This window comes from Scaptodrosophila lebanonensis, unplaced genomic scaffold (genome assembly GCF_003285725.1).
Source record: "Scaptodrosophila lebanonensis strain 11010-0011.00,11010-0021.00 unplaced genomic scaffold, SlebRS2 tig00000147-arrow-arrow-pilon, whole genome shotgun sequence".
Taxonomy (NCBI): domain Eukaryota; kingdom Metazoa; phylum Arthropoda; class Insecta; order Diptera; family Drosophilidae; genus Scaptodrosophila; species Scaptodrosophila lebanonensis.
Window position 1 is genome coordinate 518301 of NW_022060591.1, and position 11031 is coordinate 529331.

The 11031-nt window shown below is 37.9% G+C and overlaps 1 protein-coding gene across 1 annotated transcript in view; it reads left to right on the forward strand.

The window, feature by feature from the left end:
• Positions 1-10631, forward strand: part of LOC115629424 (cytochrome b5 reductase 4) — a 65355-nt gene extending 54724 nt beyond the window's left edge. The window contains exon 3 of the mRNA XM_030525879.1: positions 10172-10631. Within this exon, the coding sequence (XP_030381739.1) occupies positions 10172-10442 (271 nt within the window). The 3' untranslated portion in view covers positions 10443-10631. The remainder of the gene's footprint in view (positions 1-10171) is intronic.
• Positions 10632-11031: the final 400 nt, after the last annotated feature.

The following is an 11031-nucleotide window of genomic DNA, read 5'->3' on the forward strand; positions in this document are numbered from 1 at the left end:
CTAGGTCTTATGGTCTCCGAGATATAGGCGATTATACGAATGGAAAATCGGGAAAACCCCCATAGGGGGGAAGTGGGGGGGAAAATCAAAAAAATAAAACAAACTCGTATAGAATACACACATAACGCATCTTCGTGCAAAATTTGGTGTCTCTATCTCTTATAGTCTCTGAGATCCAGGTGTTCATACGGACGGACAGACGGACAGACGGACAGACAGACAGACAGGGCTAGATCGACTCGTCTTGTCACGCTGATCAATAATATATATACTTTGTGGGGTCTGCCACGCCTCCTTCTGCCTGTTACATTTTTCAGCTCCCGCAAACCTAATATACTCTTGTACATTTCATGTACAGAGTATAAAAACTAGCCTAACCTTATAAATACTAATACGCCGGCATACGGCTTCTTCCAACAACAAAAAAAATTAAGAAAAAAAAATGGGTAACACCTCCGGGCGAGTTCCGATACTTATTTAAACGATTGGTCGCCGATTTAAAAAAAGGTCGCGCCCCCGCCGACGTTTGGTCGCTATAGCCGCCTTTTCTACACTCCCAAATTAATGTAGAAGCTGCCGGGTGTTGAGTGGACGGGAAAGCTAGCCTGGAAGTTGCTCTCTTCTTTTTTTTCTGCTGTTTATTCTCCCTCTAGGCACTGCGGCCGACCGAGTGGAAGTCCCAGGCAAGGTTTGTTGTTGCAGACAGCTGATCAAGGCCCGTGGTCTGATACTTCTTCCGCAAATATTTTAGCGGCTTTGATGGTTGTACCCTTCAAAGCGGTTAAACAGAACAATTACACTCTTTTGAATTTAATTTGTGAACTTTATCTTTTTTCCCACAAAAGGCACAAGCATTTGCTTTTTTGCCAGCGGAAGAAAATTTGACTTATTTTTTTATTATACTCTGTACATGAAATGTACAAGAGTATATTAGGTTTGCGGGAGCTGAAAAATGTAACAGGCAGAAGGAGGCGTGGCAGACCCCACAAAGTATATATATTATTGATCAGCGTGACAAGACGAGTCGATCTAGCCCTGTCTGTCTGTCTGTCCGTCTGTCCGTCTGTCCGTCCGTATGAACACCTGGATCTCAGAGACTATAAGAGATAGAGACACCAAATTTTGCACGAAGATGCGTTATGTGTGTATTCTATACGAGTTTGTTTTATTTTTTTGATTTTCCCCCCCACTTCCCCCCTATGGGGGTTTTCCCGATTTTCCATTCGTATAATCGCCTATATCTCGGAGACTATAAGACCTAGGAACACCAAATTTTAGTCCCAGATGCCTTATGTGAATACGCAGAAAATGTATATTTTGGAATTCTTCTCCCTCCCCCCTCTACCCCGCAAATGCGATTTTCTCTAACTCCCGTAATTCTTGGAATTTTGAACTAAAATTTTGGAAATACCCCCAGTTGGTTGCTATGTGTCCGTATGCCAAGTTTCACTATGATAGACCGATTTAACGAGAAGTTTTAGCCATAAATATATTTGCTGCTGCAGCGCTGCTCAAGCGCTGCTCAAGCGCTGCCCGCGGCTGTTGTTGATGTTGCTGTTTGGTTGACTGCGAAAATGCTTACACAGACACGAATAGATGCGCATAGGCATACATACACTCACACAGACGCAATTGCTATGTAAATGTGCAATTATACACCCTTTACGTGAGTTCGAATACCGAGAGAGGTAAAATCGATCCAATTTTTTTTTATTTTCTTAATTTTTTTATTTTCTATAATTATTGTAAACATATGTACAGAGTATTTCAAAGTCGGGACACCCGACTTTAGCTTTTTTACTTGTTTTTTTTTTATTTTTTATTTCGACCAGTTAAACTAAACACTTCATACACTTCTGGCTTGATTGACGTTCGGAATAAAAAAAGCGAACGTACTACCGCTGCCGCGAACGAAAGCTTTTAACATAGCGTCAGTGAAAGGCGCCAATTTCTTCCTTTTGTTGACGTTTGCTGCTGCTATTCCACTTTCACCTTGTACCTGTTAAAGGCTACTGTTTAGCTTGACCAACAGATGGCGAGTCGTTAAATTTTAAAAATAATTAAATTTGACGTACAGGCTACAAGTCACGCTACAAACACCCCCTCACCAAAATCAGACTTGGGGAATAAAGCGGGCTTAATGCACACAAGGCTGATCTTATTGTAGCTTTTTGTCCTGTAAATCGCGTATGCTTATTGGCGCAAATCTTTGGCATGATAACGCCCTATCAGTCGCCCTTGCAAGTCTTCTACATCATAATATGAGTTTCCGAGTTTGCTTCGAATTCTCGCTTTAATAAAAGTTGGACCAAGTTTTGCACTATAATCGGTTTGAAAAGAGCTCTGCTTGAAATTGCGATGATAAATTTCTTGCCCTACCTGGTAGCTGACTTCGCGTGACCTCAGGTTATATTTTCGTTCATTTTTATCATTTTGCCTTTTCGAGACTTCAGCTGCCTTACTTTTAACAATGTCAAAAGAATCCGTTTTTAAAAATGCAATGGCTCTATCTTCTAATAGATCTAGCGATTTCAACAGCTTATAAGTGGCTCCAGAAGTCACCATATTCCAAATACCATATAATAAGGACTCGTATTTAATGCAGCATGTACTGCAGAACGCAAAGCACAAGAAATTCTGCTTAAATTTTCGTCCCAATCTCGCTGATCAGGCCGTATGTATGAACGAATTGCTGCAATCACTGACCGATTAACTCGTTCCGAAGCATTTGCTTGCGGTGAATGTACGGCTGTGAACATCTGGAAAATTTTGTGTTCTTGCAACAAATTCCTAAAGGCAATAGATTTAAATTGGGACCCATTAGCTCCAATGTTTTACGAATTCCCCCCGTGGGATGCTAAAGGATGGTCGTGAGCATTTTTTAAAACCGTTTCTACCAAGGATTTGGGCACCCATAGCTTCCAAGTATACGTATCATGCAACCTGTCAACGGCAGCAATCTCATCCTCGTTTGTTCTCGACAAGGCATCTGGGACTACATTAAGCTTTCCCTTGCGGTGCTCAATTCTAAATTTAAAACTTTGTAGTTTTAGTGCCCATCTTGCCAACCGCGAATGCAAATCACTTTGCGACATGAGCCACTTTAGAGAGGCATGGTCTGTAATTATGGTAAATTCCAAGCCTTCTATATAAGCCCTAAAGCGTTTCAGACAAATTATAGCTGCCAGGCATTCTTGTTCCGTGACGGAATAATTCCTTTGTGCTGGATTTAGTTTTTTTGATACAAAAGCTATAGGATATTCATCTCCTGTCTCTGTTTTCTGAACGAGGACTCCACCTACTCCAGTTTTACTGGCATCGCAATGAATATAAAAAGGCTTAGTAAAATCTGGACTACGTAATAGTGGTGCGGTGCATAACATTTCTTTCAAGTTTTCAAAGGCCCTCTTTCCCTCTTCGGACATGGCAAATTTTTTTCTGGTTTTTAGCAAGTCAGTCAATGGCGCAGTCACAGAAGCAAAGTTGTGGATAAATTTCCTGTACCAGCCGGCCATTTCCAAAAAGCTTCGTAGGGCTTTTATATTTTTGGGAAGCGGAAAGTTGGTGATGGCGGACACTTTTTCGGGATCGGTACGTATGACGCCTTCCCCCACAATATGACCAAGATATTTTACAGAGCGCATACAGAAATGGCTCTTCTCTACGTTAATGGTCAAACCGGCTGCTCGTATATGTGATGCTACCGTTTGCAGAACTTCTAGATGTGACTCAAAGCTATCTGAAACAATAATCTAATCGTCCAAATAAACAAAAACCTCATTTCTCAACGCTGGTGGTATGACTTTATCCATCAGCCGCGACATAGTCTGAGGAGCATTGCACAAACCAAAAGGCATAACTCTATATTGATACAATGGCCTACCAGGAATTGTAAACGCAGTTTTGTCTCGCGAGGCTGGGTCAAGCGGTATCTGCCAAAAAGCATCTTTCAGATCTAAACTAGAAATAAGCATGGCTTTTGGCAAACGACTCAAGATACCATCAATTTGTGGGAGAGGATAGGCATCTTTTTGTGTCACTGCATTTACCTTACGGCTGTCTAAGCATAATCTTATCTTTCCTGGTTTTTGAACTAGTACAACTGGCGAAGACCAAGCGCTGTCTGATTCCTCTATCACCCCCAGCTTAAGCATGCGATCTACTTCCGCATAAAGCAATTTTTCCACGGCGGGAGAGACGGGAAAATGACGCTGTTTTATAGGTGCTGCGTCCCCCACATTAATAATGTGCGTAATAAAATTTGTTTTACCTAGCCCAACCAAAGCAAATGAGGGAAACTGATCGATCACTTTTTGTAACCTTTCATTTTGTGCCATTAATAATTTATGCTGACTGCTATCTATTTTTAATTCGGACACTTGTAATTTAGGTGGCAAGAGATCATATAAATTCCAAAAATCTATTCCTAAATATAGTTCTTGGGACAAGGTGGGAATGATGTAAAAGTCCATGTCGCGCGTTTTGTGTTCGTACTCAACTTCAGTCGTGATACGACCTACAATTTGTTGAGGGCTAACATCTGCAGTGCTCACATTAGATGATACACGCTTTATTGGAATCCTACTTTTAATAATTTCTTCAGCCAAATGTCCTCCTATACAGCTAACTGCAGCACCGGTATCTAAAAGACCACACACTTCACGGTTTAATAATTTAATTAAAGCATAAGGTCTTTTGTCGCTTTTCTTTTTACGAATAGCATTTATGGTTTTGATTGCCCGCCAATATGATTTGTGCCTATTGCTATTTCTGGACTGCGATAGGAATGTATCGGGCTTTAAGTTTTTACATAGTGATTGAAAGTAATTTATTTTCTGTGGCCAGTGTAAAAAGTCGTTAATGTTATTTTCATTGGCAACGTCTAGCTTTTTGCCGACGTTATTGGTTAAAATTGGCTTATTTAATCTGTGTTCGTCGCCTGATTTATCTGAACACACGAAGGACGACGAGTGCCTTGAGTGCTCACCTTCAAGTTTTTTTGACATTTGGGGCAAGCAGGCTTGTAAGTGTTTTTAGTGCCACAACCGTAGCAAAATACTTTACGTTTGGCTACACAATCTTGATAACGATGCCCTTCTCTGCGACAATTCCAGCAGATAAGAGACATTGCCCCTATTTCTTCGTTGCCATCAGAATCGGACTCTGAGAAAATATCAGAATTATTCTCTTCAAATACCTCAGCCACATTTCTTTTAAATGGAGTGGATTTTTGATACCCATGTACACGTCTGGCTTCGTCCAAGAAACATTCTCGCTTTCGACAAACTTCCCTCAACTTAGAAACTGACCTGGTTTCTATATTAAGGATTTCGTGTTGTACCTCTGGCCGTAGATTGCGCCTTAAAATTTCAACTAATGTGGTTTCGTCCAAAGCCTGTTCCAAACGGTCAACTAACTGGACTACTGCGTCATAAAAACCATCAAAGTTCTCTTTTTCTTTTTGCTTTCTATTGCGAATGAGTTCTCTAATGCCCACATCAGAGCGCGTGTCTCGAAATTGCTTTCTGAGGGCCATGCATACCTGGGGCCAATCTCAATAACTGATCAGGCGAACGTGAACTATTTTGCGAGCGTGATTGCTGAGTAACACTGTTGTGTCGACTCAAATGTGTGGAAACACTAGTTTCAACTGCCGCTGCCAACCTTTCGGTCAATTGAAGAAGCAAGTCATTTTGCATAACTTGTAGGGAATTGCTAATAAAAGAACTTAGTTCCATATTAATGCCAGATGGATAACCTTCTCGATTTGTATCAGAATTTGAAGCTACACTAGATGGTCTGGGGATTTCCGGTTGGATTGCAGTAATTTCAGTTGCTTTAGTTTGATTTCGAGTTTGTTGACGTGTTGAGGGGCCTGGAGGATCTAGACAAATGGCTTTGCAAGCCGGACATGTATTGTCGCTACGAAAATGTGTCTTTATGCAAAGTTTATGAAATGTATGTCCACATTTAGTTTTACAACCGTCGCTTGGTAAAATTTCCGCATTACACAAAACACAATTTAAATTCTGTGCGGTTTGCTCTTCTGATCGATTTAGCCCCATTTTGTTTGTACTTTTTTTTAACTTTAGATTAATAGCAGAGAATGTTTACGTTGACACAAAAAAAATTTACGCTCAATCCCTCCCAATAATAAGGCAGCTGAATTGAAAACGCAAAACAACAAAATGTGCAGAAGATTAAACAAAAGTAATAATACGAATGTATAAATAATTTTAGAAATAAAAATAAGTATATTAATTAGCTTTTCGTAAATGTTTATAAGCGGTTGGTTTTAGCTATTAGTAATTGAATAAATTGTACCAAACCGCAACAATTTTAGACAAAAAAATATCAATAAAGTTTATGCGATTTGACCTACTGTTTCGGTCGACAAGAAATTTAAAACACCCCTTTTTATTAATTCAGTAACTTTCAAAAGTGTAAGCATTGAACACTTTATAAGAACAGTAAATAATTAAATTAATTTCAAATAATTTCTTCGCAATTTTTAAACAAGGTACATAAATATATAATTTGATTTCACGCTTCACCCTAGCCTTAACAAGGTTTATTTCCTAGTGTGTGCCATATGTAAGTATGTATAGATGAAAGAATGTAGACATTACACAGCCGTAAGTGAACAGCCGTAACTGCTTATGGTTTTGAACGATTTATATTAGCTTATTACACGTGGTCAGTAGGAGATAAAAAAAAATCTGCCCTATCTGCAGTCCTATGCGCCTCATAAGCTAATTACATCTAATCATGGAGAGGAAAATTAAGATTTCAACTTTGCAAACCACCGTGGACAGCTGATTACTTCTAAAAGCTATTCATACTGTAATCCTATGCGTTTGTTTGCCAGGTTGGTAATTAAAAGACAAGTTTAAGTCACATCAAAACGCATCAGCCGTGGTCAGACGACAATTTCTAAAAATTCATCGCTGCAATCCTATGCGCCTGGATTCGATTTGCTGGGACTAAAGTTTGAAAAAATATAAGTAAGCCTCTTAGATTTTGTTTTACTAAACAAGAAGACAAAAACTAAAAATTAGAAAAAAAAAATTGAACTGAGAAAAAAAAGTTAAGTCAGGTTTAAAGTTAAGACGAGTTTAAGCCACAATGAGCCGTGGTCAGATGACAATTTCTAAAAATTCGTCGCTGCATCCTATGTCTTAATTCATTTTAGTATGACTAAATTGTAGAAAGAAAATACATAGTATATGTTGTTTTACTAAACAGTAAAACGAAGATTAAAAAAAAGAAATTAGGATTGAGAAAAGAAGTGAAGTCATGTTTTAAGTTTTGTGAGTCACACTAAGTTAGATGGAAAAATTAATAAACGAATTTTACTAATAGCTCCAAACTAAGTGAGGCCATCACCAGCCATCATAATAATAATAATAATAATAATAATATCTGTAACGGTTACAGAAGGAATTTGGGACTAGGTGGTCGACATGAGTAGGAGCGGCACGCTTAGAGTTCCGGCTCTGGCTCGTCGGCAATTGGGTGGTGTTCTTTACCTCCTACGTCATGTATGTCTCATGCTTATTATTTATTTTAAATAAGCGTGCATAAGACGAGAAAACAAAACCGGAAGAGAAACACTTAAACTGACTTCGGACGGACTTGCACCTACACTAAACTGCACACACATGATCAGAACTCAGATGTTGGCGAGTCTGAATACGCCCTCCCTACCTTGGTCATTACTAAAAGCCACACACAGAACAAAAAAAAAGAATATTAACAATGACCCCTTTGCTGGAAATAAAAAAACTTACGAAGGCATTGGGTTTGGCGTGAAATCAAAAAAATGATAAATTAGTAACACATTATAATTTATTTAAATGGGAATAAAAATGAGAGTGTTAAAGGAAAACATAAAACAAATTGTTCATCGATACTATTACTAACAAATTCAATAAATCGAAAAATAATAAAAGAGAAAAAAAAAATTACAATATCTAAAAATTGAACCTTTTAAAATATAAATAAATATTGCTAAAAGAAAAAAAATCATTAAATAGCCGTTCAGTGGCGTAAAGAAAAAAAATAAACTTTCTTTAGTGAGTATTGCGCTTCCAATGACCCATTTTTTGAAATAAAATGCAAATAAAAGAATAAATAAACAGCTGTCTACTTACGGCTGGGCTGCTGATCCCACGCAGAAAGCGCTTTCCGTCTGGAACGAGCGTAGCTGTAAAAAAAGACACCGCGCTGGAATAAGAGCGCGCAAACAAAAAAAAAAACCCGCGGGAAGCAAAGTAAAGCGCACAAGCGCGAGAGAGAACCAATAATCGCTCTCACTAAAAAAAATTGGTGCCTTCCGAATTACGGAATAAGGCAACAAGAAAAAAATGCAAAAATAAAACAGTGTCTTAACAATTAAAAATTAAGAGCACATCAAATAAAATTTTGCCACCGAGTTGCACAAATTAACATATAAAAAAAACTAGCCTAACCTTATAAATACTAATACGCCGGCATACGGCTTCTTCGGCGCTTGCGCGCCACTGCAATCTAACCCGAATTTACTCGGGATTTTTACTTTTTTTTTCGGGCACTAAACCGACACCAACAACAAAAAAATTAAGAAAAAAAAATGGGTAACACCTCCGGGCGAGTTCCGATACTTATTTAAATGATTGGTCGCCGATTTAAAAAAAGGTCGCGCCCCCGCCGACGGTTGGTCGCTATAGCCGCCTTTTCTACACTCCCAAATTAATGTAGAAGATGCCGGGTGTTGAGTGGACGGGAAAGCTAGCCTGGAAGTTGCTCTCTTCTTTTTTTCTGCCGTTTATTCTCCCTCTAGGCACTGCGGCCGACCGAGTGGAAGCCCCAGGCAAGGTTTGTTGTTGCAGACAGCTGATCAAGGCCCGTGGTCTGATACTTCTTCCGCAAATATTTTAGCGGCTTTGATGGTTGTACCCTTCAAAGCGGTTAAACAGAACAATTACACTCTTTTGAATTTAATTTGTGAACTTTATCTTTTTTCCCACAAAAGGCACAAGCATTTGCTTTCTTGCCAGCGGAAGAAAATTTGACTTTTTTTTTTTATTTTTTATTTCGACTAGTTAAACTAAACACTTCATACACTTCTGGCTTGATTGACGTTCGGAATAAAAAAAGCGAACGTACTACCGCTGGCGCGAACGAAAGCTTTTAACATAGCGTCAGTGAAAGGCGCCAATTTGTTGACGTTTGCTGCTGCTATTCCACTTTCACCTTGTACCTGTTAAAGGCTACTGTTTAGCTTGACCAACAGATGGCGAGTCATTAAATTTTAAAAATAATTAAATTTAACGTACAGGCTACAAGTCACGCTACATTCTTGATCAGCATGACGAGACGAGTCGATCTAACCCTGTCTGTCTGTCTGTCCGCATGATCTCCTAGATCTCAGAGATTTTAAGAGATAGTGACACCAAATTTTGCACATAGATGCCTTATGTGTGTACGCTGTGCAAGTTTGTTTTATTGTTTTTGTTGAGGGTAAGTAATATTTTCCGGTTGGTCATAAAGTTGATTTATTGTGTGATTTTTCGGGCTTATACCCTCTACCCAATAGCTAAAAGGGTATACTAGCTTAGCGCGCGCAATTAACTAAATAAAATGGGAAATATTCAATTTATACATACATATGTACATACATTTACATCGTTATCGTGTCTAATTAGGCTCACTCGTTTCCTTAATCCAGGTGTTCATCTAAACGGACATTTCCTTCTGACATGCTGAAAAGAATATACATTTTTTGTAGGCTCTGCTACGCCTCCTTCTGCCTGTTTCGTTCTTACCCAAACAGAGATTTTTAGATCACTTCAAAAACATATTAAAAAACTTCATTCCCAATATACACAAAACCAACCTAACAATGCCCATCCTTAAGACAAATTCGCGTGCACGGTTCTGGATAAAATAATAATAAAAAGAATGTGTGGGTACGTCAACACCGAAAACTAATTCACTGAAATAAAGATATTTACTTCTGTGTACAAACAGGGAAATTTGGGTGCATATATTTAAATTGGGGTTTAAAAGGGGAAGTGCATGTTCAAGCTTATATGTATAATCTTTCGCTCCGAAGCAAGCGCAATCATTTTCTTATTTTTCTTATATCATCACAATATCTTTACTTATTTATTTATTATTACATTTACAGCGAACGCCTGCTTTTAATGTATTTTAATAAAACGCCGTTGGATATTTGGGTACACGACAAATTAAGGATGGTGGAAGTCGACGATGAACGCTTTTGTCTCTTAAATATACATTCTTATGCCAATATGGAACAATTTAAACCTTTGATTAAAAATACGACTACATCAACTTTTACCTACGTTGCTATATGTGGGCCTGATGGATTTAATTCTACTGTCCTGGAAATTTTAAAAGAGCTCAACTTCAATATGAACCAATTGCAAGTATTCTAATGCCGAAAAACCTTAATTTTAATTATGTTGTTATGGTTTGTGAGTTTCTTCCTGAAAGGAAAATGCCAAGACAACAAAGGAACGCGATGTAGATGCAAATACCATGTATAAATATGTAATATTTTTAGAAATTTGTAAATGGAATTTAAAAAAAAATATATAAAAAACTTTAAAGTTTGTTGAGTGTGATCCACGTGCTTTTTTTGCGCAAATTTAATTTATTTGTCTGATTTCATTTCATTTGTGCCGAACACTTTAACAAAAGTTATTGTAATAATAACACCAAAATTAATATAGAAAATAAAATATTTCACGTAACCGCTGAAAAAAAAGCAAAGAAACTAAAGTCGGTGTCCCGACTTTGAAATACTCTGTACATATGTATGTGTATAATAATTTAAGTGTGCAGTAAAAACAAGAGAGAACGCTACAGTTTAGCAGGCCCAACACTAAAAAATATTCTCTACACTCCACAAAAACAGACAACTAAAAAAAAATTATTAAAAAAATTTAATTAATTAATTAAATTAAATACAATTTATTTACATACATACAAAAGTGAAGACATGTTTATGTAAAGTTTCAACAG